This window comes from Symphalangus syndactylus, chromosome 10, assembly GCF_028878055.3.
Source record: "Symphalangus syndactylus isolate Jambi chromosome 10, NHGRI_mSymSyn1-v2.1_pri, whole genome shotgun sequence".
In the NCBI taxonomy this organism is placed as follows: Eukaryota; Metazoa; Chordata; class Mammalia; order Primates; family Hylobatidae; genus Symphalangus; species Symphalangus syndactylus.
The window spans coordinates 11,568,981-11,595,348 of NC_072432.2; the positions used below are offsets into that span (position 1 = coordinate 11,568,981).

Here is a 26,368-nt window from a genome sequence, read left to right on the forward strand (position 1 = left end):
TCAAAAAAAAAAAAAAGAGGATGAAGCAAATATGGTAAAATGTTAATAACTGGCGAATCTGGATGAAGATATATAGAGATTCTTTGTACTACTTAAAAAATTTCTAAATTTGAAATTATGTCAAAATGAGAAGTTAAAAGAGAAATGACAGGTCACTTCTCCAGTCATCTCCCAATCTTGATTCATTTGGCCTCTTTTTTTTTATTTTTTATTATTTTTTATTTTTTTGAGATGGAGTTTCACTCTTGTAGCCCAGGCTGGAGTACGATGGTGCGATCTTGGCTCACTGCAACCTTTGCTTCTCGGGTTCAAGCAATTCTCCTGCCTCAGCCTCCTGAGTAGCTGGGACTACAGGTGCCTGCCACCATGCCCAGCTAATTTTTGCATTTTTAGTAGAGACGGGGTTTCGCCATGTTTGGCAGGCTGGTCTCCAACTCCTGACCTCAGATGATCCACCTGCCTTGGCCTCCCAAAGTGCTGGAATTACAGGCGTGAGCCACGGCGCCCGACCTCATTTGGCCTCTTCTTTCTGTTGCTCAAACACTCAAGACTCATAACTCAGGGCCTCTGCAAGTTCCCCCTGCCTGGAGCGGTGATAGGGTGACTCTTTATTTTTTTATTTTTTATTTTTATTTTTGAGATGGAGTCTCGCTCTGTCACCCAGGCTGGAGTGCAGTGGAGCGATCTCGGCTCACTGCAAGCTCTGCCTCCTGGGTTCATGCCATTCTCCTGCCTCAGCCTCCTGAGTAGCTGTGACTACAGGTGCCCACCACCACGCCCAGCTAATTTTTTTTTGTATTTTTAGTAGAGATGGGGTTTCACTGTGTCAGATGATCTCGATCTCCTGACCTCGTGATCTGCCCGCCTCGGCCTCCCAAAGTGCTGGGATTACAGGTGTGAGCCACCGCGCCCGGCCTGATAGGGTGACTCTTTAACAGCAGTATGAGGATCCCATTTGTTTGGATCATTTGTAAAGGTAACTTTTCCCATTTGTAACTAAAAAGTTATCTGTGGAGGGATCCTTTGCAGTCACTCACAAAGTGTGAATAAAATATCCTGTTCCCAATAATCTTTATAAAAATATAAAAATTTATTATTTTATTTCATTTTGTCATGTCCTTGAGTCATAGATATATATACATATATATACACATATATATACACACACACACACACACACACACATATATATATATATATATAGAGAGAGAGAGAGAGAATCTCAGTTTGTCACCCAGGCTGGAGTGCAGTGGTGCCATCAGGACTCGCTGCAGTCTAGAATTCCTGGGCTCAAGCCATCCTCCCACCTCAGCCTCCCGAGTGGGTGGGATTACAGGTGGGTGCCACCATGCCTGGCTAATTTTTTAATTTTTAATTTTGTAGAAACAGGGTTTCACTATGTTGCCCAGGGTGGTCTTTAATTTCTAATGTAAACATTTTTAATTGTGGTAAATATACTTATAATTTACCATCTTCAACATTTTTAAGTATACAGCTCAGTAGCGTTAAATATATTCACAGTGTTGTACAACCATCGCCACCATCCATCTCTAGAATTTTTTCATCCTGCAGAACTGAAACCCTGCACCCATTAAACAATGACTCTCATTCTTCACAATCCGCAGCTCCTGGCAGCCACCATTCTGTCTGTCTCTGAATCTGAATATTCTAGGGAACTCATGTGAGTGGAATCTTACAACATTTGTCTGTTTGTGCCTGGCCTATTTCACTTAGCATCAAGTGCTCAGGGCTCATCCACGTTGTAGCATGGGTCAGAATTTCCATCTTTTTGGAGGTGGAGTAATATTCTGTGTGTTTACTCACATTTTGTGTATCCATTCATCTGTTGATGGACACGTGGATTACTCTGCCTTCTGGCTGTTGTCAATAATGCTGCTGTGAACATGGGTCTACAAATATCTCTTTGAAATCTTGCTTCAATTCTTTGGGGTGTGTATATACAAGGAATAATCTTTTATTCAATAGTTTTAGCATCTATTGATGATTCTTGAGTGAAACACTTATTATCAGAGTGTCCGCAAAATGGTTATTTACCATTTTTGTCATTCTTTCCACATTTATTAGTTGGCATTCTTTTGTAAAGAAGCTCTTTCCTGCCCATCCCCCCTTTTGCTAGCTTTAATTTCATCATCATTATTAGTAGTAGTAATAGTACCAGTGTGGACTCCGGGATTTTTAAAATTATGATTGCATGTGTTAGAATCCATTCCTGACATACTCGATGCTCAAGCCACTCCCAGTTTGGCTGAGAACCCTTTCAGGCTGGCTGCTGTGTCCTTGACACGCCCCCTTCGGCTTTTGAGCTCTGTCTTAGCTCCTGTTCCAGGTTCCTTGTGTCCTTCCCAGTCTCGGCCTTGGGAGCAGCCACTTCTCCAACGAGCCCTGGGTACTTTCAGTGGAGGATGGTCCTTAGAAGGCTGGATCTGGGCTTTTGTGTGCCTCTGCTTGCTACCGGAGTGTCCGTGTTTCCGGGGCCTTTTTCATGGATGGAGCTGGGAAACATTTTAAAATTGTAAATACAAACGGATCAGTTATTCCAGTCCAGCAGCACAGAGTTCTTCCTCTCCTTCCCCCGTCCCATAATTGTATCTTTCATTTGCTTTCTGTGTTTTCCCCAGGAATGTTGTCTTCATCTTGAATCTCCTTTGCTACTGGCTGTACTCATTAGCAACATAAAATTCCTCGTGATAACTTCTGACTCCTATCCCATGTGTGATGACACCAAGTAGAGGGAGATCATTCAATGCAGAGGTGGGGGCCAACACCAAGCCTCCTGGGGTTTAAAAAAATATCTGCAGAGACGCGAAGTCTGGAAGGGAACTCCATCACGAATATTTTCTGTTCCCTCCCTCTATTGTTCTCAATCACTGCACAAGTGTATATTACTTTTTTAATAACAAAAAGGAACTTTTAAGGTAACCCCCCACAACCCTATATAGACTGGATGTCAACTCTTTAGTCCTAGATACACCTGGAGCCTGGCGTCGTGGGGACAGAGGCAGGTCCCTGTGCTGAGGGCGGTGAGGCAGGGCGGGCAAGCGGGGAACCAGCTGGGAGGTAGGGGGGCCAGACGGGACATCAGCTCCCGGGAGCCCCGCTCTGGGCACGGTGCGCGCCCCCACCCTCCATAGCACCCCGCGCCTGCTCCCTTCCAGGTGCACCTCGGGCGCCTAAGCCAGCTGGGTCCCGGGCCCTGGGAGCAACTGCGGGTCCGACGGGGGAGTGGCGGGACCGGCGAGGGCGGGGCCTGGGGGTGGTCGGCGCGGATTGGCTGCTGCCTGCGGCGCACGAGCCGGTCAGCGCGCACCCCGCCCCTCCCGGGCCGTGCAGCACGCCGCGTTCACGTGCCGTCGCGCACCCTCCCGGCCTGCGCAGCGCGGCCCCAGCCTGCCCTGCGGCGGCTGTCCGGCTCGTGAGCTCCGCGTGGATCCGGTGCTGGGCCCCCTGCGCTCTGGGGCCCTGGGGTTGTGTTTCCGGCAAAGGATGTTTTCCGAGAAGGCCTGGGAGCGGCTGTAAATAATACCCGAGAGGAAACAGGCCCGGCAGGTGTTTTTGCGAGTCCCGGCGTTGGGTGTGGCTGCGGTGGGCGCGCAGGCCGCAGATGAGGAAACAGACTAGGAGGGCTTTAGGCATCTGGACTCTGCGGGGCGGCCCAGGCGCGCAGCCCGTTTCCCTGTGGGTTGAGGACGTGGGAGAAGTGGGCGGCCCACCCCGCCCCGCGCGTGGATGGGGGCCTGGGGCAGGTCCGCGGTGAAGGCGCCGCCCAAGCTCTCTGAGCACCCGGGGACCGCTCCTAGACCCCAGTATGGGACCCAGACCCCCTGAGGACCTCGTATGCATTGGGTCTGTGGCTCCATCCCAATCTTCATGAAGAGGGCCTGCAGTGAATTTGGGGAGAGTGAGCCGGTGAAGGGTCAGGAAATAAGTCACATGAGGCATGGTTGAAGAATTGGGGATGTTTAACCCAGACATGGCAGGACTGGGGACACTTGACCACTGTCTGGAAGTATTTGAAAGACTTATGAAGGGGCCAGCCCCTCCACACCTGTGGGTATTTCTCGTCAGGTGGGAGGAGAGACTGAGAAAAGAAATAAGACACAAAGTATAAAGAACAGTGGGCCCAGGGGACTGGCGCTCAGCTTATGAAGGACCCCCACCAGCGGCGGTCTCTGAGTTCCCTCAGTATTGATCATTATTTTTACTATCTTAGCGAGGGGAGTGTAGCAGGGCAACAGGTGGGGAGAAAGAAGGTCAGCAGGGAAACGTGAGCAAAGGAATCTGTATCCTTGAACTTATGATCATAAGTTCAAGGAAAGGTACTGTGCCGGGATGTGCACGTAGGCTAGATTTATGTTTCTCTTTACCCAAACATCTCAGTGTAGCAAAGAGTAACAGAGCAGTATTGCTGCCAGCATATCTCGACTCCAGCCACAGGGCGGTTTTCTCCTATCTCAGAATAGAACGAATGGGATTGGTCTGCTTTACACCGAGACATTCCATTCCCAGGGACGAGCAGGAGACAGAAGGCTTCCTCTTATTTCAATTGCAAAGAGGCCCCCTGAAGGGGTGGGTTGCCCCTCCACACCTGTGGGTGTTTCTCGTTAGGTGGAACCAGAGATTTGGAAAAGAAAAAGACATAGAGACAAAGTATAGAGAAAGAAGGGGGCCCAGGGGACCAGCGTTCAGCATACGGAGGATCCCGCCGGCCTCTGAGTTCTCTTAGTATTTATTGATCATTCTTGGGTGTTTCTCTCGGAGAGGGGGATGTGGCAGGGTCATAGGATAATAGTGGAGAGAAGGTCAGCAGATAAACGTGAACAAAGGTCTCTGCATCATAGACAAGGTAAAGAATCAAGTGCTGTGCTTTAGATAACGTATACACATAAACATCTCAATGCCTTACAGAGCAGTATTGCTGCCCGCATGTCCCACTTCCAGCCCTAAGGCAGTTTTCCCCTATCTCAGTAGATGGAACATACAATCGGGTTTTATACTGAGACATTCCATTGCCCAGGGACGGGCAGGAGGCAGATGCCTTCCTCTTGTCTCAACTGCAAAGAGGCGTTCCTTCCTCTTACACTAATCCTCCTCAGCACAGACCCTTTACGGGTGTCGGGGTGGGGGATGGTCAGGTCTTTCCCTTCCCAGAAGGCCATATCTCAGGCTGTCTCAGTGGGGGGAAACTTGGACAATACCCAGGCTTTCTTGGGCAGAGGTCCCTGCAGCCTTCTGCAGGGCATGGTGTCCCTGGTTAATCGAGAATGGAGAATGGCGATGACGTTTACCAAGCATACTGCCTGCAAACATATTGTTAAGAAGGCACATCCTGCACAGCCCTAAATCCATTAAACTTTGATTCAATACAGCACATGTTTCTGTGAGCGCAGGGTTGGGGCTAAAGTTACAGGTTAACAGCATCTCAAAGCAGAAACAATTTTTCTTAGTACAGATCAAAATGAAGTTTCTTGTGTCTTCCTTTTCTGCATAGGCACAGTAACAATCTGATCTCTCTTTTCCCCACAACTTCCTTATGAGGAAGAGGCTAGACTTTCCTTCTGCCTGGGGGCACAAAATAGACTTTCCCAGGTGGAGAATTTCAGGTCAGTTACACAGAGCCCGCGGGGATGAACGTGTCTGGCCGCCTTTGCAGGAGCCAGATGTTTACCTATGTTAGTGGGAGAATAGTGGAGCTCAGATGCAAGTTGTCATCTGCCAGACTCCAAAGCCCTTGCCTTTTCTTGATGCGTCTATTTTTTTGTAAATGTTTAAGTTCAGAGGTACATGTGCAGGTTTGTTATATAAGTAAACTCATTTGTTGTAGATTATTTCATCACCTAGGTATAAGCCTAGTACCCAGTATTTTATTTTCTTTTTTCTTTGTCTTTTGTTTGTTTGTTTTTTTGGTTTTTTTTGAGACAGAACCTCACTCTGTCGCCCAGACTGAAGTGCAGTGGTGCTATCTCCGCTCACTGCAACCTCTGCTCCCGGGTTCAAGCGATTCTCTTGCCTCAGCCTCCTGAGTAGCTGGGATTACAGGCGTGGACCACCAGGCTCAACTTTTTTTTTTTTTTTTTTTTGAGACAAAGTCTCACTCTGTCATCCAGGCTGGAGTGCAGTGGCACGATCCCGGCTCACTGCACCTTCTGCCTCCTGGGTTCAAGTGATTCTCCTGCTTCAGCCTCCCCAGTAGCTGGGATTACAGGTGCCCCACCACCACGCCCAGCTAATTTTTGTAATTTTTAGTAGAGATAGGGTTTCACCATGTTGGCCAGGCTAGCCTCGAACTCCTGAGCTCAGGTGATCCACCTGCGTCGGTCTCCCAGAGTGCTGGGATTACAGGTGTGAGCTACCGCGGGAGAGATGGGGTTTTGTCATTTTGGCCAGGTTGCTCTCAAACTCCTGACCTCAAGTGATCCACCCGCCTTAGGCTCCCAAAGTGCTGGGATTACAGGCATGAGCCACCGCCCGGCTTGGTATTTTTTTTTCTGAGCCTCTTCCTCCTTCCACTCAATGCGTCTATTTTAGTGGAATGGGTTCCTTCGTGAACAATGAGGTTGCAGTTATTCATGAAGTAATAAAGTGTTTGCGTATTGACTGATTTCTTTGGACTGGAGGGTTTGCCCAGCCCTGTTGAGCTTTGTCATTGTCTGCCTCAGGGGAAGAGGGAGATTGTCCCTGGTCAGAGGAGAATGCCAGGGCTTCTCTCACGTGGAGGCAGCCTCCCATCTCACCAGCAAGTCGGATCTTGAGTAGTACTTGTTTCTGGCCCATTGCCCCTTTAACAAGGGGCCCAGGTGCCCTTGGACTTGCTAAAAGAATAATCATGACTTTGAGTTTAACAAATGTGATCACAGTATTCCACTGTAATCCACCTTTCCCACTTCTCCTAGCCCTTCTTCTTCTTTTTTTTTTTTTTTTTTTGAGACGGAGTTTGGCTCTTGTTGCCCAGGCCAGAGTGCAATGGTGCGATCTCAGCTCACCGAAACCTCTGCCTCCCAGGTTAAAGCAATTCTCCTGCCTCAGCCTCCCAAGTAGCTGGGATTACAGGCATGCACCACCATGCCCGGCTAATTTTGTATTTTTAGTAGAGATGGAGTTTCTCCATGTTGGTCAGGAACTCCCGATCTCAGGTGATCCGCCCGCCTCGGCCTCCCAAAGTGCTGGGATTACAGGCGTGAGCCACCTTGCCTGGCCTCCTAGCCTTTCTTTTTTGCAAATCTGACACTCCTCCCCTCCACCGCATATGCCTAGACAAGGCCAGCATGGGACTCACACAGGAAGAGCTGAGGACTGGAGGAGTGAGTAACTTTTTTTTTTTTTTTTTTTTTGAGACGGAGTCTTGCTCTGTCACCCAGGCTGCAGTGCAGTGGCCCGATCTTGGCTCACTGCAAGCTCCGCCTCCCGGGTTCACGCCATTCTCCTGCCTCAGCCTCTCCGAGTAGCTGGGACTACAGGCGCCCACCACCACGCCCGGCTAATTTTTTTGTATTTTTAGTAGAGACGGGGTTTCACTGTGGTCTCGATCTCCTGACCTCGTGATCCGCCCGCCTCGGCCTCCCAAAGTGCTGGGATTACAAGTGTGAGCCACCGCGCCCGGCCTGGAGTGAGTAACTTTTACCTGAGTACGTTTCAGCCCTCCAGGTAGTACCAGGTACAGTACTCTGAGAAGTCCGGAGGAAAACGCCTGTGTGGGTCTCATTCAGCTCTGCGGCCCTCAGTGTCTGTCTGATATTGAGTCTGTAGTGAGGATGCATAACAGGGTAACCCTTTCTGAGCTCCTGGATTCATTTGCTGAATTAATAGCTTCATACTTTCTGAAGAGAGGAATACTTTAGGAGTCTCTTTTTTGTCTCTGCCACATTTATTAAATTGTCACATTTTAACACATTTTAAGCTATTTTAACGTCTCTTGAGAGAAGGTAGGGGTTGTGGAATGTGTATAAAGAGACAGTATCTTGTTTTTCTTGGATCCCTAGCTAGCAGATGTGATTACAGTTTTTTTTTTTTTTTTTTTTTTTTTTTGAGACGGAGTCTTGCTCTGTCACCCAGGCTGGAGTGCAGTGGCACAATCTCGGCTCACTGCAAACTCCGCCTCCCGGGTTCATGCCATTCTCCTGCCTCAGCCTCTCCGAGTAGCTGGGACTACAGGCGCCCGCCACCACGCCCGGCTAATTTTTTGTATTTTTAGTAGAGACGGGGTTTCACTGTGGTCTCGATCTCCTGACCTCGTGATCCGCCCGCCTCGGCCTCCCAAAGTGCTGGGATTACAAGCGTGAGCCACCGCGCCCGGCCTACAGTTTCTTATCAAGAACCCAGCCAGAAAATACCAGCCAAACCCTCTTCCTCCATTGGATTATCTGAGGCAGCATCCCTGTCTGGTGGGCTCTCTGCTCTGAGCAGTTTGTGGAGCTCCAGAAGATATATCTGATGATCCTCCCTTCTTCCTTTCAAGGGATCTCCTGGATTATTCATCCTAAACCTTGGTCTCATTCCTCTCCTCTGCCCTCAGGTGTTAAGGAATTGGATATCTATGGAGATAGCCAGCCCAGCCCTAAGCGACACTGTAGAGAAGGTAAAATTTTGTTTCTCTTTGCCTGTTTCTGGTCCTTTGTCCCTTGCTAAGTCCGTAGGTCTTTCCTGCTTTCTTCTAGGTCACATCCTCAGATTCTTCATCTGCGTCATCTCTAAATGATCGATAGTAGCTCAGTTTGCATTTTAATTGATAGCTGAGATCTTTAACTCCACAGATGCTATCTAACAATTTAGGGACAGGTTAGATCACATTGTCTTCTTTCCCTAGCCTGCCCCACTCTCCAACCCCAGCATTTTCATACTGAAGGGCAGCTTAGGTAGGGGTGACTGGAGGTGGCGGGAGGCTGTTGGAAGACCATGAGGTAGTGAGTCCTGGAATCCTCCACTTTGCTCCCACTTGCTGAGCGAGGGCCCTGGCCACCCACACTGACCATGCTTGTATTCATCAGCTGTCCTAGAATGTCCTGCCTCAGGCTGGAGGCTGAGGATGCCAGTGAGCAAGGCAGAACGGTGGCTTCAGTCAGCCTTCCTGGATTCTGATGCCACCTCCGCCACTGAGTAGCTGTGTGACCTTGGAGAATTTCCCAAACATCTCTGTACTTCAGTTCCCTGATGTGTCAGCCTTATGCAGTTGTGAGGATTACACGAGCAGCTAAGCACAAAAGGCTTCTACATGCCTGTAGAAAATCAGGATGCCACCCTGCTGGTGGCCACTGGAGACCCTTTTACAGTCCAGAGTGCTTCCTAGGTGGGCCTTATTATTCCTGTCTTAAAGGAACTCTCCGCCCAGCAATGACAACTTGGCCATCACTACCACCATTATGCATGAGTTTAACGGGCCAGAAAATGGGATGGGATGGTCCGCACAGCAGCTACCCACTTGCAGGTGCCGAGTGTATTTGCAGGTCTGTTTGAGCCCTTACATTCAGGCCTGGGGATGAATGTGGGTGATAGGAGCGAGGCAGCCCCAGTGATCTGACTTACATTCAAAGCACTTCCACGGAATCCATCTGCGCAGACAACCTCCTAAAGTGGTCCTTCGTTGAAAGCCTCTCCTTCCTGCCCCCCTAAAAGTTATCTAAAAGTCCCCACTCCTTATACTTTCTCTTTTTGAGCCAGAGTCTCGCTGTGTCACCCAGGCTGGAGTGCAGTGGCACGATCTCAGCTCACTGCAACCGCCCCCTGGTTCAAGCAATTATCCTGCCTCAGCTTCCCAAGTAGCTGGGACTACAGGCATGTGCCACCACACCCGGAAAATTTTTTGTATTTTTAGTAGAGATGGGGTCTTGCCATGTTGGCCAGGATGGTGTCGAACTCTTGACCTCAAGTGATCCCCCCGCCTCGGCCTCCCAAAATGCTGGGATTACAGACGTGAGCCACCGCGCCCAGTCTTCTTATACTTTCTTGTCACAGTGCATCTGCTTGGGTGGCAGGTGCACCTGCCTGGGGGAGAGCACGTTTTCTGTTCTTTTCTTAGTCTTATGCAGGGAGGATTGTGATTGGGTCTCTGGTGGCTGCAAGCAGGGTGAGGGGGTCTTAATTTTAGTGAGCAAGGGGCACGAATGCTCAGACCTGGGCCACCATGGAGTTGTCGGGGTGTGGGTAGGAGACTGGCGTCACCCATAAATGCAGAGTAGACCCACTTCCTCCAGGATATTTGACTGTGATATTGGGCCATTGCGTCTGTTCCCCAGGCCCTGAGGGTTCTCCTCGGATAAGATGGGTATGAACTTGCTGCGCTGATGGTGAAGGCGGGTGGCTGAGGAACAGGGAGAGTGTGTCCAGTTCTGCCTGAGAATTTAGTGATGTCTCCTGGGCTCTCTAGAGGCTTACAAACATGTGGAATCTCTAAAAGTCACTCAGAATTTGGAACTCTCTAAATGTTTATGTCCCAGGGCAAAATCCCAGCCCTGCACTCTAGATATGAGAGTGGCCAAGAGAGTCCAAGCACCGAGGAAGGACTGGCTTCTGCCTGGCTCCCGGTTTTACATTTCCCCAACATTGTTATGTCTTGGATGTGCATTTCCATAAACCTTTCCCAGGTTCCTTTTGGTTCTGGGTCTAGGATACTGAGAAGGTTGAAACATTGGGAGTGTGCTGGCCTTGCTCTCTGGAAAGGCTTTACTTTTCCTCTTCCCTATTTGCAGTTCCCTTAAATTAGTCACATTTTGGGACCCTCTTTTGCATTGAATTTCTGGGACTTCTGTTTGTGGTTATTTTGAAGTGCGGGTGGGAGGACATGCCTGGGCCCACCCCGTGGTTCTTTAATGAAGACGATGGTTTTCCTTTTAAGCAAAAGAACCTTGTTTACCATTAACCAGAACTCTGGAAATAGATGTTTAATCCCAAAACAGAGGTGATGGTGTGTCTAGAAGCAATTTAAAGGCTCCATTGCTTGACTAGTCACTTTACCCTGCGCAACTTTTTGGATTGTTTGGTAATCTAGAAACGAGAGAGAACACTAATTGCTTCAACATTAAAGAAACCCACCTTCCAGACTCACTCGCTCCCCTACCCCTCCTTTATGTTTTCTTTCTTGTTCCTCTAAGAAATGAAATATAGAAGACGAAGCCGGGCGCGGTGGCTCAAGCCTGTAATCCCAGCACTTTGGGAGGCCGAGGCGGGCGGATCACAAGGTCAGGAGATCGAGACCATCCTGGCTAACACGGTGAAACCCCGTCTCTACTAAAAATACAAAAAATTAGCCGGGTGTGTTGGCGGGCGCCTGTAGTCCCAGCTACTCGGGAGGCTGAGGCAGGAGAATGGCGTGAACCCGGGAGCCGGAGCTTGCAGTGAGCCGAGATCGCGCCACTGCACTCCAGCCTGGGCAACAGAGCGAGACTCCGTCTCAAAAAAAAAAAAAAAAAAAAAAAAAAAAAAGAAGACGAAAATATAAACTGGACTACAGCAGGGTGCGGTGGCTCATGCCTGTAATCCCAGCACTTTGGGAAGGAGGATTGCTTGAGGCCAGGAGTTTGAGACTGGCCTGGGCCACATAGTGAGACCTCTTTCCTACAAAACATTTAAAAAGTATATTTAAACCAGACTAGAAACTTTCAACCACAAAAATCCATGGGGTCATTGAGGTGCAAATGGAAAGACCAGGAGCAAAAGTAGAGGGTGGGGACAGTGTGGAGGTGAGGACAATATGGAGGTGGAGACAGTGTATGGAGGTGGAGGTGGTGGCTGAGCAGAGCAGGAAAGCCGCTGGGGGCTGTGAGGAGCTAGGCTGGGCTGGGTGGAATAGCAAGGGCTGGACAGAAAGTGCTTTCAGAAAAGCCCAAGGATAAAGTCCAAAGAGGTTAAAGGCAAAAAAAAAGAAAAGCTCAGGAAGAGGAAGATGACAGGTCCCCAGGGGAAATCTGCCTAATCCAGCAGCTGGGAAGACAGGATACCCTCAAGCCCTTCCTTAGGGCAAAAGGATTACTCCATGCAGGAAGGAAATATTACAAAGTCTTTCTTGTCTATTTTTTTTTTTTTTTTTGGTGAGACAGAGTTTCGCTGTTTTTGTCCAGGCTGGAGTGCAATGGTGCAATGGTGCGTTCTTGGCTCACTGCAACCTCCGCCTCCTGGGTACAAGTGATTCTTCTGCCCCAGCCTCCCGAGTAGCTGGGATTACAGGCATGCACCACCATGCCACCATGCCTGGCTAATTTTGTATTTTTAGTAGAGACGGGATTTCTCCATGTTGGTCAGGCTGGTCTTGAACTCCCGACCTCAGGTGATCCACCCGCCTCAGCCTCCCAAAGTGCTGGGATTACAGACGTAAGCCACCGGGCCCTGCCCTTCTTCTCTATTTTTAACTCATCTTTTAAAATTTTTCTTTCTTTCTTTTTTTTTTTTTTTTTTTGGAGACTGTCTCATTCTGTTGCCCAGGTTGAAGTGCAGTGGCGCAATCTTGGCTCACTGCAGCCTCAACCTCCTGGGCTCAAGGAATCCTCCCGGCTCAGCCTCCCAAGAAGCTGGGACTATAGGTGTGTGCTGCCACGCTCGGCTAATTTTATTTTTTGTAGAGATGAGGTCCCTCTGTGTTGCTCGGGCTGGTCTCAAACTCCTGGACTCAAAAGATTCTCCTGCCTTGGACTCCCAAAGTGCCGAGATGACAGGTGTGAGCCACCACTGCTGGCCTAGATTTCTATTTTTTATATGCAATTTCTGTCATATACATAATGTGTTCGTGCAGTAGCACGTGTATATTAGATACAGATAAACAGGTTGTTGGGGGTAGAAAAGTTTGGATATCAGATCAGAAAAGTTTGGATATCTCAGCTCAGAGCCACGATGAGAGTGGGGAGGGAGCCCGCGCTTCTCAAGCTCAAATGCCTAGGAGTCCTTTGGAGATGGCGTTCAGATGCAGATTCTTGTTCGGTAGATCTGGCTGGAGCCCAAATTTCTGCAGCTGGAGGGCTGATTCAGAAAGCATGAATTGGTGCTTTTCCTCTTTTTGCCGCAGTACTCCATTGAGCATCTTAGTCATGGAGGGAAACCCGAAAACCACTGGTGTCCGGGACAGATACTCTGACGCATTCTCCCGGAACACCCTGGGGACTGTGAGAAAGCCCCTGCTGGCTCACTCGTTTGCTGGGATCAGTTCCCATCAGGCATGCGGCTGTGCTTCTTGGTATCGATTTGCTTCTTGGTCCCATGGCTTCTGCAGCCCACGTCGGGAGGGCAAGGTGTGGGGCAGCCTGACAGAAGCATGCTCCTTTGCAGGAAGGAGAGGGAGGCGCACAGGCAGGCTTTTTGGAGCAGAGGAGGCAGAGGAGTCCAAGCTGGGTGCAGTTCCTCTGCTGCAGCCCTGAGCTGGGCAGACAGGACACTTCGCTGGCCTTTCCTGGCCTCATACTTGTCACTCGGTGACACTGCGACCAGTGTGAGCAAACATTCAGAAAGCACATTTAAACACTGTTACTTACAATTGCAACTTCACAGGGCCAGTATTCTTTTTACCATGTTCCAAATGAGGAAACTGGGGTGCTGAATTATTAAGTGACTTATCCAAGACCACAGGGCTTGCAAGTGGCAAGTGGGAGGATTGCTTGAGCCCAGAAGTCTGAGACCAGCCTGGGCAACATGATGAGACCCCGTCTCTACAAAAAATTAAAACATTAGCTGGGTGTGGTGGCGCATACCTGTGGTTCCAGCTACTTGGGAGGCTCAGGCAGGAGGTTTGCTTGAGCCCAGTAGGTCGAGGCTGCAGTGAGCTGTGATTATGCCACTGCACTCCAGCCTGGGCCACAGAACGAGACTTCATCTCAGAAAAAAAAAAAAAAAGTTCACCCAAGGCAGACAACTTGTCCAGGGAGGACAGAGCTAGATGTTCCTGTGACTGCAGCGCTGGGGCGCATCTGTCCTCTGTCCTGAAAGCAGGCCGCTCCATGCTAATCTCCCGCACCATCACCTCCTGTTAGGCCAGCATCCACTGCAGTGGTCCAGCTCTTCCCAGCATCCCCTTACGCAGGATCTGTGTTCCCTTCATGGTTTGGCCTGCATGTCCTTCAACCTGGGATGTCCACTCTCTCTCAGTTCTGTCCTCACTGTGCCCTACTTGTCTACTTCGGGAACTCTCTTTCACCACTCGCCTCACACCCTTCCTCCAGGAAGCCCTCCCTGACTTTTTAGGCAGAGTTGGAGCCCTCACCCTGGGCATTTCCACAGCAGAAACTGTCCCACCACAGCCGTTGCTTGTGGTCATGTCTGTGTTTGCCAGCAGCCCACAAAAGGTCGAAGCGCAACCTGTAGTCCTCAGCTGCTGCGGCCTGGCGGTGGTGTGCTTTCAGACTGGAAGGGGGCCGGGCAGTGGTGTGCTTTCTGCCTGGAGGGGGGCCGGGTGGTGGTGTGCTTTCCGCCTGGAGGGGGGCCGGGTGGTGGTATGCTTTCAGCCTGGAGGGGGGCCGGGTGGTAGTGTGCTTTCAGCCTGGAGGGGGGCCGGGTGGTGGTGTGCTTTCAGCCTGGAGGGGGGCCAGGTGGTGGTGTGCTTTCAGCCTGGAGGGGGGCCGGGTGGTGGTGTGCTTTCAGACTGGAGGGGGGCCGGGCGGTGGTGTGCTTTCCGCCTGGAGGGGGCGCTCAGGAAGAGTTGTCCACATGTGTGCAGCTTTTGTGTGTCCTGTCCATATGGTTACAGCACCGCTTCCTGTGAAAGAGTTGAGCTAGGGGTTGTGCTGAATGCAGAGAACAAGATACAAACTTAAAGAGGCTTAGGGTGTGGCAGGAAACACACACCCCTTCCCCTACCTATATATGCTCACATGAAAAGGTGCAGACAAGTATTTGAGGTAGTGCAGAAAATAAATGCTCAGAGAACAGCAAGGGAGGGATGTTAGTAGACACGGAGGGAGTAGACAGAGGCAAAGGGGGTTTCTGGGTCTCCAGAGATCTGGGGGGCTAGGTGCAGGAAGGCTTGTTTTGGGAGAGAAGCAGATCAGCTGCGGGGGTGCAGAGGGAGGGAGGGGAAAGGTTGCTTGAGGCCTCATTGTAGAGGACCTTCTGTGAAGCCTAAGGAGGTTGAACTTGGTCTTAGTGGCAGTAGGGAGCCAGTGATTGTTTTTGAGCAGGGGAAGAAGAGAACCAAAGTACTGTTTTAGGAAGATGAGTCCCTGTCGGCGGAATACACAGTGGACGCAAACGGGAGGCGGGGGGAAGAGATGGAGAGTGAGGGCCTGTGGTCCAGGTGTGGCATTTAGAATTTAATCCGCACAGATAATAGGCACGGAAAGAACATAGATTATGTGTGCGGGAAACCTTATGGGAGTTGGGATTTGGGGACTGACCAGGTGTGGGGATTGGAGTGGCTCGAAGAGGCAAGTTCTAGTAGAAGGAGTCATTAGTCCTTACAAGGCGCTCCTTACTCCAAAGCCTGTATTTTTTCTGCTGACCTCTCTGAGCCTTAGTCTCCTCTTGGATCTCTTGTGATTCGTTCTGGACTCCTGGCACAGATCTGGTTCCTTCATGCCAATGACCCAGGCCTGTTTACCAAGAGAAGCAGACATCGTGACCTTTCCCGTCCAGCCTTACAGCCTAGTTTCTCAATCCAGGACAGGGGTTCTTAGAAGAGTCCTCTCTGGTAAACAATAAACAAGCGCTGTTCTGTCTGCCTCGCGGTGCCCCCACACCTGCCTGGCCACGTCACACCGGCATATGGGACGCAGGCATCAGCTCAAGTTCTGTGGAGCGAGAGATTCCGTGGCCCCGGGCTGACCTGGGCTTGGAGGCCTGGAGCTGCCTGCGGCCCCTGCCAGGGAAGCCAGGAGCTGGGGCTCGCTTGTCGGGCATGTTTCTGTTTCTGTGGCACTGGGCCTGCTGCCCCTGGACTGTGGAGACCCAGTGACTGGCACGGGGTGAGAACCAGGGTTGGGACCAGTGTACGGGCACGAAGCCCCGGAGAAAGGTGCGTTCTGGTGGTTCTGGCCCTGTGGTCTCCGTACAGCCCTCCCGCGGCTCTGCTGGGGGAAGCTCTGGGGTCCCTGTGCGTGTAAAAACTCTGGGCCTCAGGAATAGCTTCTACTTTGTTTCTCTTTCTTTTTTTTTTTTTTTTTTTTTTTTTGAGACGGAGTCTCGCTCTTTCACCCAGGCTGGAGTGCAGTGGCGCGATCTCGGCTCACTGCAGGCTCCGCCCCCCGGGGTTCACGCCATTCTCCTGCCTCAGCCTCCCTTGTAGCTGGGACTACAGGCGCCTGCCACCTCGCCCGGCTAATTTTTTGTATTTTTAGTAGAGACGGGGTTTCACCGTGTTAGCCAGGATGGTCTCGATCTCCTGACCTTGTGATCCGCCCGCCTCGGCCTCCCAAAGTGCTGGGATTACAGGCGTGAGCCACTGCGCCCGGCCCTGTTTCTCTTTCTTTTAATTTTTTTTTTTTTTTTTTTTTTTTTGAGACGGAGTCTCGCTCTGTCGCCCAGGCTGGAGTGCAGTGGCGCCATCTCGGCTCACTGCAAGCTCCGCCTCCCAGGTTCACGCCATTCTCCTGCCTCAGCCTTCCAAGTAGCTGGGACTACAGGCGCCCGCCACTACGCCCGGCTAATTTTTCTGTATTTTTAGTAGAGACGCGGTTTCACCTGTTAGCCAGGATGGTCTCAATCTCCTGACCTCGTGATCCGCCCGCCTCGGCCTCCCAAAGTGCTGGGATTACAGGCGTGAGCCACCGCGCCCGGCCTTTTTTTTTTTTTTTTGAGATGGAGTCTCACTCTGTCATGTAGGCTGGAGTGCAGTGGCACGATCTCGGCTCACTGCAACCTCCACCTCCCAGGTTCAAGGGGTTCTCCTGCCTTAGCCTCCCAAGTAGCTGAGATTACACCTGCCTGCCACCAGGCCTGGCTGATTTTTGTATTTTTATTAGAGATGAGGTTTCACCATGTTGGCCAGGCTGGTCTTGAATTCCTGACCCCAAGTGTTCTGCTCGTCTGCCTCCCACAGTGCTGGGATTACAGGCGTGAGCCAGCGGCCCCAGACTGTTTTGTTTCTTTTCTCTCAAAATTAAATTGTCCCCAGCTTCTCTCCTCAAACCTCGGTTTTACCCCCTCTTTGGTTCCCATGCACAAGTAGAGAGAATATGAGGTTGTCATTTCAATGGCCATCATGACCAGAAAATTGTGAGATTGCATCTCTCAGTCTTGCTCTGTCCCCTCTCTCCTTTCCCTCCTTTCCGTCATGGCGCTTTGGGGCACTTTCAGGTACACAGAGTGTTGGCATAACAGTAAATATCCTGAGGTGGGGAGCACTTGGATGTGCCTGGCGTGGATTGCATGTCTGTAGGTGGGAACTCATCCGAGTGTGGGGACCACAGTGCTGTCGTCATCCCCGTATGACAGATGGCACAGCTGGGGCACCGCAGGCGCCAACTGGCCTGGATCTCTCGCTGACCAGTGCTAGGGCTGCAACAGGAACCTGGCTGGCTGGCTCCAGGGCCTGGGCTGTTATCTGGGAACAGTGTTGTTCTTATTTGCCTAGATCAACAAAGTCACTGTAGAGAAAGACAAAAACAAAACAAAATCCAAACCAAGTAAGCCAGAAAAGGCTTAGCATGGGGACCCAGTTCTGCATTTGGTGGTGTTCATAAAAGAGGCTACCCAAATGGCCCATAAGCATAGAAAGCACTTCAACCTCCCTAATTATTCAAGAGATGCAAATTAAAGCCACAGTGAGATACTACTCTACACCTGTTAGAGTGGCTAACAAGAAAAAGACCACATGTTGGTGAGACTGTGACTCACAGCAACTCTCATATCAGAGTAGAAATGCACACAATCGTCTTGGCAGCATTTACCAGAGCCGAGCATCTGCATACAGAAGGATCCAGGAAGCCCCCGCCTTGGCGTAGTCACATGCACTCAAGGTGCACAGAAGAATGTTTACTGCAGCACCCCAACGGGTGAGAGCCCCCAAACGGAAAGAATGCAACGTTCCATCACCGTGGAGAAATCAAGTGTGGTGTTCATGCAGTGGAATACTACAGAAGGATGAAGAAGAACCAGCTATTGCAGGAAGGGACACGGTGGAAGAATCTTATGGGAAAAATGCTGAGGGAAGGAAACCAGGCCAAGTAAAACTGACAGAAAGTTCAAGACCCTGCAGATCGTCTGTATCTGATGTGAAGACACGGGTTCCCTTGAGGTGGTGATGGGAGGGGGCACGGGGGCTTCTGTAGTGACCTGGTTGATGGGTGGGGGTTACATAGGCATGCTTTCCTGTGAGGATTGTCGAGCTGTGCATTTTGAATGTATTCCATACTTCTCATTTACCTGTTTAATTGTGCAAGAGATGGGGTCTCCCTCTGTTGCCCAGGCTGGAGTACAGTGGGACCATCACTGCTCACTGCAGCCTCGAATCCTGGGCTCAAGTGATTCACCCACCTCAGACTCCCAAGTAGCTGAGACCATAGGTGTGCGCCATCATGCCTGGCTAATTTTTAAGTTCTTTGTTGTCCAGGCTGATCTTGAACTCCTGGGCTCACGCAATCCTCCTGCCTTGGCCACCCAAAGCACTGGGATTACAGACTTGCACCACCACGCCCGGCCTCCATGTTATATTTCAATAATATGTTTATTTGAAAAGTGACTTGGGTGCCAGGAAACATGGGCCCTCCCTAGTCCTGGCTGTCCCTAACTTGTGAGTGACTCAAGCTGTCTCCGGTTCCACTTTCTGGAAGACTGATGGCTTGGATGAGATTGTGGTTTTCAGATCTGTCCTAGCCGCAGAACCCTGTCTTCAAGCAAGCCCTTACCTGCAATCTGAACATAAAATGCTACCTGGTGGGACTCACGAGTGAGTTCTGGACAGGAGAGGAGACGGCTGTCGCTGGGCTCCAGGACGTGGGTGGCAGTGCCTGACTTCCCGCTCCTGCCTGCTGTGGGAGACGAGCTTCTTGCACTGGGGCCTGATTTCCCAGGCTGGCCTCTCGGATCCTGTGGCTTCAGGTTTTCCTGGTCATGCAGTGTCCTGGTTCAGCACTGAATTGTTCCCTAATGGTTTCCTGTGTGGCAGATTCCTTAGCTCTACAGTGAACTCTTAACAGGGTAGGCTTGACTGACTTCTGTGGTTTTCCTCGTAGTGGTCAGGATGAAAATTCAGAACCTGCCTGCTGACTGAAATGGGCGTGCATGTCTTAGAATGCTCACCAGATTGCTTTTTCTCTTACACATAGTAGAAGTCAATAAAACGGAGTTTGTGAGATGTTTCCTTCCTTCCTTTCTTTCTTGTTTTCTTTCTTTCTTTCTTTTTTTTAGACGGAGTCTCGCTCTGTCGCCCAGGCTGGAGTGCAGTGGCTCAATCTCGGCTCACTGCAAGCTCCGCCCCCCGGGTTCACACCATTCTCCTGCCTCGGCCTCTCCGAGTAGCTGGGACTACAGGCGCCCGCCACCACGCCCGGCTAATTTTTTGTATTTTTAGTAGAGACGGGGTTTCACTGTGGTTTCGATCTCCTGACCTCGTGATCCGCCCGCCTCGGCCTCCCAAAGTGCTGAGATTACAAGCGTGAGCCACCGCGCCCGGCTCTTTCTTTCTTTCTGTCTGTCTGTCTGTCTTTCCTTTCTTTCTTTCTGTCTCTCTTTCTTTCTCTCTCTTTCTTTCTCTCTCTCTCTTTCTTTCCTTCTTTTTTTTTTTTTTGAGACAGTTTCACTCTTGTTGCCCAGGCTGGAGTGCAGTGGTGCAATCTTGGCTCACTACAACCTCTGCTTCCGGGGTTCAAGTGATTCTCCTGCCTCAGCCTCCCAAGTAGCTGGGATTACAGGTGCCCACCACCACGCTGAGCTAATTTTATTTTGTATTTAGTAGAGATGGGGTTTCACTATGTTTGGCTGGTCTCGAACTCCCGACCTCAGGTGATCTATCCACCTTGGCCTCCCAAAATTTGGGATTACAGGGGTGCGCCACCGTGCCTGGCCAGGATGTTTCTGATGCAGGGATAAGGTGGAGAACTTGGGAAATGGTGTACACCACTGACGGCCTGGGGCACATGGGGTGGACACGTGGGTGTGAGTCGTCACCTGAGGTGCACATGTGAGGGTGGATATCATGAGGGTGGCTGTCAAGAGAGTGGATGCTGGTTCAGGGCTGGCATGAAGACCCTAGTCATGGGGGAGCCAAGGCGCCCAAGGAAGCCCTCAGGCTGCAAGTGTTGGTTTGGCCCCAGTCTTGGTGGTGACAGGACCTTTGGGAATCTGAAGCCCAGTGACCTTGGGCTGTGGGGAGCCGGCGGGCTTTATCTGCCCAGCGTCTCTGCCCCAGTTTTGGGCCTGTCTGTGACGCTGGGCACGTGCTGATGTGCGCAGCTTCATTCATTCCTCCTCCACTCACCCAGCTGACCACTGTGCGGGGCGCCCCTGCCGTGGGCCAGGCTGGTTCCGGGGTCCATCAGCAACAGAAACAAAAATGCCCTGTCCTCTTGGGGAGACACAACCAGCAACAAGAGAACAGCGAAGGAGGTGTAGGACATGCGGCTGATACGGGCTTAGGGGAAACGCAGGCAGGAGAGGGGGCTGCAAGCCCAGGCGGGAGCTTTGGGGCCAGGAAGCCCTGGCTCAGAGGGGACTCGAGTCAGGGTCACAACAGGGAGGTGAAGCCGCTGACCCGGAGCTGCTGGAGAGCTTCCGAGGGTGGACAGAGTCCGCCCCACTGGTCCCTCCTGCCCTTGGTGCCTGCCATGGGCCGTGGAGATGACTGGGGAGCAGCTGGGCATTATTTTCCCCGGGGCCAGGGTGGGCATCTCAGCCTTGAGTTGATCTGAAAGGATTTACTGCTGTGAGAGCCACCCCATCGTGTGCAGCACGGACTGGGGGGGATTTGAAGGCAGAGGGCCTGGGGTGTGTCCAGCCCTGCCTGCCCCTCGGCCCCAATCTGCCTCTGGAGCGTGGCCTGGCTGAGCCAGGACGGAGCGCACTGGTCCCTACCTTGGAGGCCTGACTCCCTTGGGAAGTGTCCCCAACCCAGTTCCGTCTCACTACCAGCCACCACCTCCCCAGCACGGGGTCCTCCGCAGGTGATTTCATCTCTGAGGCGGCTTTCTTATCTCTGGAAGAGCACTACTGTCTCCCTGGTGAAGTCTTTCTGAAAATCTAAGGCAATGTATTCAAAGTGCCCAACACGCGCCTGCTGTATTCAATAAAAGGGAGCTGGTATTCATTTAACAGCTGAGAAGAAAAAGTGAACACTTCTTGAGCTCTGTTTATCTGCCTTGTTTTACTGGAGGAGAAAGTGGGGCACAGAGAAATTAGGTTATTGATCCGAGGTCACACAGCGTGTGAGTTGGGAAGGAAGGGGCAGCTGGAATTTGAACCTGGCAGTCTGGCTTCCCTCTGGGGAAGAGCAGCGGATGAGGGCAAAGCTGGCAAGAGCCCAAACTCATCTGTGCTGCACTGCTTTTGAGCCACACAAATCCAAATGAGGGATTCATCCAAATCCTTTATTTTCTCTTGAAGTTTTGTGATCATTAATCAATTAACAGCTTGTTCCCTTATGTGCTAGACAACCCCCAGCTGCAAGGGGCAGGAATGGAGCATGGGGGAGGGTGTAAAATAGATCACTCAGGCGGTTCCCCAGCGAGTCCCCCGGGAATGAACAGAAGGGTTTCTCTGCTGTGGTGGGATGTTGCCGTCCACGGGGGTCGTCAAAGGACAGGTGTGGAGGCCCAGGAGGACTGCAGGCAAGGGGGGAGAAGAGGAGGAACCCGTCTCCCCTCAACTGGATCGTCGTGGGCTGTGTTGCACTGGTGAACCAAGGTGCCAAGGCTGCGGCAGCTCAGATGGGAAGGGAACCCTGTTTTCTGAGCATGCAGACGCCAGGATTATAGGACATTCTGCCAGGCACAGAAACTACGAGAGCCCACCTTCCCTAAAGGCTGCTGACTCCAAAGTGGGGAGGGAGGGGTTGTTCCCAGGTGAGAAGTGATGAGATGACTGTTGAGCCCCCAGAGTGACACCCAAGCATGTAACTAACTTGAGACCAGGAGCACCCACTGACAAATGCCCGGTGAGGTCGATCCTGGTGATAGGATCCAGCTGATAGTCGGGTTCTGCGTCGAGTTGCTGGACTTGCAGCATTCAACTATTCAAAGTAACCAGCTTTAAAAATGTCTGTAGGCCAGGCTCGGTGGCTCTCACCTGTAATCCCAGCACTTTGGGAGGCCAAGGCAGGAGGATTGCTTGAGCCCAGGAGTTTGTGAGCAGCTGGGCAACGTAGTGAGACCCTGTCTCTAAAAAAAAAAAAAAAAAAATGCTGTAATTGACATCATTTTTAATGGATGGATGGATGGAGGAATGAATGAATGATTGCTTTGCAAGACAGCATGAACCTCAGGTTCCAGAGTCAGGCTTTTTTTTTTTTTTTTTTTTTGAGACGGAGTCTCGCTCTGTCACCCAGGCTGGAGTGCAGTGGCGCAATCTCGGCTCACTGCAAGCTCCGCCTCCCGGGTTCATGCCATTCTCCTGCCTCAGCCTCTCCGAGTAGCTGGGACTACGGGCACCCGCCACCAGGCCCGGCTAATTTTTTTGTATTTTTAGTGGAGACGGGGTTTCACCGTGGTCTCGATCTCCTGACCTCGTGATCCGCCCGCCTCGGCCTCCCAAAGTGCTGGGATTACAAGCATGAGCCACCGCGCCCGGCCCAGAGTCAGGCTTAAAGCAATCAGATTGAGGGGGACAATGTAATATTTTTTCCTAACATTAGCAACAGCCTCATTGTACAAAGGACGGGAAAATATAAAGAAAGAAATCATTCATAATTACATAACAGAATAGCCATTGTTAACATTTCAATTTTCTTCAAGTTTTTTCTTTTCTTTCCTTTGGTTTTGTTGTTGTTGTTTTATTTTTTGACAGAATCTCCCACTTTGCCCAAGCTGGAGTACAGTGGCTCAGCCGTGGCTCACTGCAGCCTCAAACTCCTGGGCTCAAGCAGTCCTCTTGTGTCAGCCTCCTGAGTAGCTGAAACTACAGGTGTGCACCACCACACCTGGCTAATCTTTAAATTTTTTGTAGAGATGGGGTCTTGCTATGTTGTCCAGGCTGGTCTCAAACCCCTGGCCTCAAGCATTCCTCTCACCTCCACCTTCCAAAGTGCTGAGATTACAGGTGCAAGCCACTGTGCCCTAGTTTATTTTAATATAGTTTATCACCAATGTATGCAATTCTGTGTTCTGAGTGCTTTACTTTCAATGCCCCAAACTAAGATGTTCTACTCTGTGTATTAGTTCTCTGGCAAGTAGCAGAATTGTGGGATATGTTCCTAAAACTAAGATGTATCCTGATCACGTGACAGAGGCTGATGCATTTTAAAAGATAAGTTTGGAAGTGAAACAGAGACTAGAGCAGATATTTGTCACACCCATGTTCTATTTTATTTTCATTTGTAATTAGAGACAGAGTCTGGCTCTGTCGCTCAGGCTGGAGTGCAGTGGTGCAATCATAGTACACTGTAACCTCAAACTCCTGGGCTCAAGCGATCCTCCCACCTCAGCCTCCCGAGCAGCCAGGACTACAGGTGTGTGCCATCACACCCGACTAATATTTCAAAAAAATGTTTTGTAGAGATAAAGTTTTGCTATGTTGGCTATGCTGGTCTCAAATTCCTGGCCTCGAGTGATGCTCTAGTCTCAGCCTCAGTAGCTGGGATTATAGTCATGAGCCTCTGCACCCAGCCCACGCACATGTTTACATCAGCATTATTCACAGTAACAAAGAGGTAGGAGCAACCTAAGTTCCATGGAGGGATGAACAGATAAGCAAAATGTGGCCCATCCACACAGTGGAATATTATGCAGCCTTAAACAAGAAGGAAATGCTGACATACACTACAACATAGATCAGCCCTGAAGACAATGTTCTGAGTGAAATAAGCTAGACATAAAAAGACAAATACTGGCTGGGTGCAGTGGCTCACGCCTGTAATCCCAACACTTTGAGGTCCGAGGTGGGAGGATCAGTTCAGCCCAGGAGTTCAAGACCAGCCTGGAAAACATAGCAAGGCCTCACTGCAGGGTGTGGTGGGACACAATTGTGGGCCTGGTTACTCAGGAGGCCAGGGTGGGAGGATCACTTGAGCCTGGGTGCTCAAGGCTGCAGTGAGCTGAGGTCATGCCACTGCACTCCAGCCTGGGCGACAGAACGAGACTCCGTCTCAAAAAAAAAAAAGACAAATACTGCATGATTCTACTCATATGAGGTCTCTAGAAGAATCATACTCATAGAGACAAAGTAGGATGGAGGTGGCCAGGGGCTGGGGAGGGAGAATGGGGAGCTGGCTTTTAAATGGGGACACAGTTTCCGTTGGAGAAGATGGAAAAATTCTGGAGCTGGATGGTGGCGATGGCTGCATAACACTGTGATTGTGCTCACTGCCCTGAACTGTGTGCCTAAAGATGGGGAAAATGGACAATTTTATGTATGTTTTGCTACGATCGAACAAAAAGCAAAAGATAAGAGTTGGAGCTGAGGTCCCTGGCTTCTGGCCTCCTCAGTCTTTGCGGATTCTTTCTCCCTGTCTCCCCAAGTTTTCTCTTTAATCCCTCACCTGGCTTTTCTGGGCAAAGGCCAGCCCGCTTCTCACCACCCCTTTCTCTCTTGTGTATGCGTCCCCCCAACATTCACGCACACACACAGACCCCTTGAGGTCTAGACTGGGGGTCTGGGTGCAGGAGGGTCCGAGCTGGGAGACCTCCCCATTGCAGCAGCAGACGTGTCACAAACAAGTTGTCCTGCACCTAAGACTAATCCGGAGTGGAGGCTGGGAAGGAAGCGGCCCCGGTGCCACCGGCAGCCTTTCCATCCTAGGGCCGAGTTGGCTGGAGAGAATGAGGGGCCTCCGAAGTCCCAGGCTGATCCCTTCGCCAGACCTTCCAGGCCAGGTCTCCACGCCAGCGCTCTGTGTTTCATCACAAGTGCAAAGCTACCAGCAGAGCAGTAGGCCCCCAGCGGGAGAGCCGGGATGTGGCCTTGAGGCCCCCACCTGGCATGTCTCCCATCCCTCAGGCCCTGTTCCCCTTCTAGGCTTGTGCCACACCAGGCTAAGAATCAGAGCCTGGGTGTGGGGGCACAGGGAGCTGGAGGAGGGGGCAGGGCTGCCCGATGCTTTCCTGTCTTAGCTGGGCGACATCCAAATACAGTGAAGTTCACCATCCAGTCCAGTGTCCATGGCCAGGGCAGGAGGGCAGAGGGCTAAGCCTCTGCCAGACAGAGCAGTGCCCTTCCCAGCCCCCCAGGGTCCTCAATTGCTTCACAGAGGGTCAGCTGGAAGGACCATGGGGCCCCACAGGCCCACCTGTCGCCACAGATTGAGAACATGGATGGGGCGATGCCCAGCAGGGTCTCTGGCCCCAGGACACAGTGCACAGCCACACCCCGCACACACCCCAGCCCCATCCCTAGGAGACTTGGTCCTTCTGTGTCACACCTCTGTTCTCCCTGGAGTTGCAGGGGATTTTCTCTGGAAACTACCTAGTAGTTTAGGGTCCTAAGAATTTATCCAATCTTCTTTTAGAAGATCCACCCAGTTCTTCATTCTCAAAAACAAAGCACAAAGACCTTTAACAGCTGCCGAATGGCTTGTCATAAGCCACACAGGAGAAAAGGCCACAGGTCCAGCACGACGCCAACTTTGGGGTTGGCTTATTCTAGAATCTAGACTATTTTTTGCTCACAAATTATCTCTAAAACACCTCCAGCTCCACTAGGATTCTGTTTACTAACTGCTTCCTGTGCACCTGTCTCTCATTTCCTCAACAAGGAATAGAATGCTTGCAGTCAGGTGCCCCAGCCCCAGCCTGAAGCTGGGCTTGTAGCTGGCACCATGGTAGGTGGTGGTGAAAACTGGAATCTGGCCTGGTGTGGTGGCTCATGCCTGTAATCCCAGCACTTTGGGAGGCTGAGGCGGGTGAATCACCTGAGGTCAGGAGTTCGAGACCAGCCTGGTCCAAAAATTATATATATATATATGTATATAAATAATACATAATTATATGTATATATAGTTTTGAAAGCAGGAATCTTTTTAAATTTTTTTTTTGAGACGGAGTCTCGCTCTGTCACCCAGGCTGGAGTGCAGTGGCACAATCTCGGCTCACTGCAAGCTCTGCCTCCCGGGTTCACACCATTCTCCTGCCTCAGCCTCCCAAGTCGCTGGGACTACAGGCACCTGCCACCGTGCCCGGCTAATTTTTTAAAATATTTTTAGTAGAGACCGGGTTTCGCCGTGTTAGCCAGGATGGTCTCGATCTCCTGACCTCGTGATCCGCCTGCCTCGGCCTCCCAAAGTGCTGGGATTACAGGTGTGAGTCACTGCACCTGGCCTGAAAGCTGGAATCTTTACATGACAGGCATGAGCATCACTGGA

General features: G+C 51.0%; 1 protein-coding gene across 18 annotated transcripts in view; it reads left to right on the top strand.

Annotated features, from left to right (window-relative positions):
- The window catches only part of PFKFB3 (6-phosphofructo-2-kinase/fructose-2,6-biphosphatase 3), a 263,188-nt gene that overhangs the window by 16,935 nt on the left and 219,885 nt on the right, over nucleotides 1–26,368 (top strand). For 8 of the 18 annotated variants that reach the window (XM_063610034.1, XM_063610040.1, XM_063610041.1 and 5 more), the window contains exon 1: nucleotides 3,412–8,593. The exons of the other annotated variants lie outside the window; for them this stretch is intronic. In XM_063610034.1, coding sequence (XP_063466104.1) covers nucleotides 8,449–8,593 — 145 coding nt within the window. In that variant the 5' untranslated portion in view covers nucleotides 3,412–8,448. Of the gene's footprint in view, nucleotides 1–3,411; nucleotides 8,594–26,368 lie in introns of those variants that run through there. 18 annotated transcript variants of the gene reach the window in all.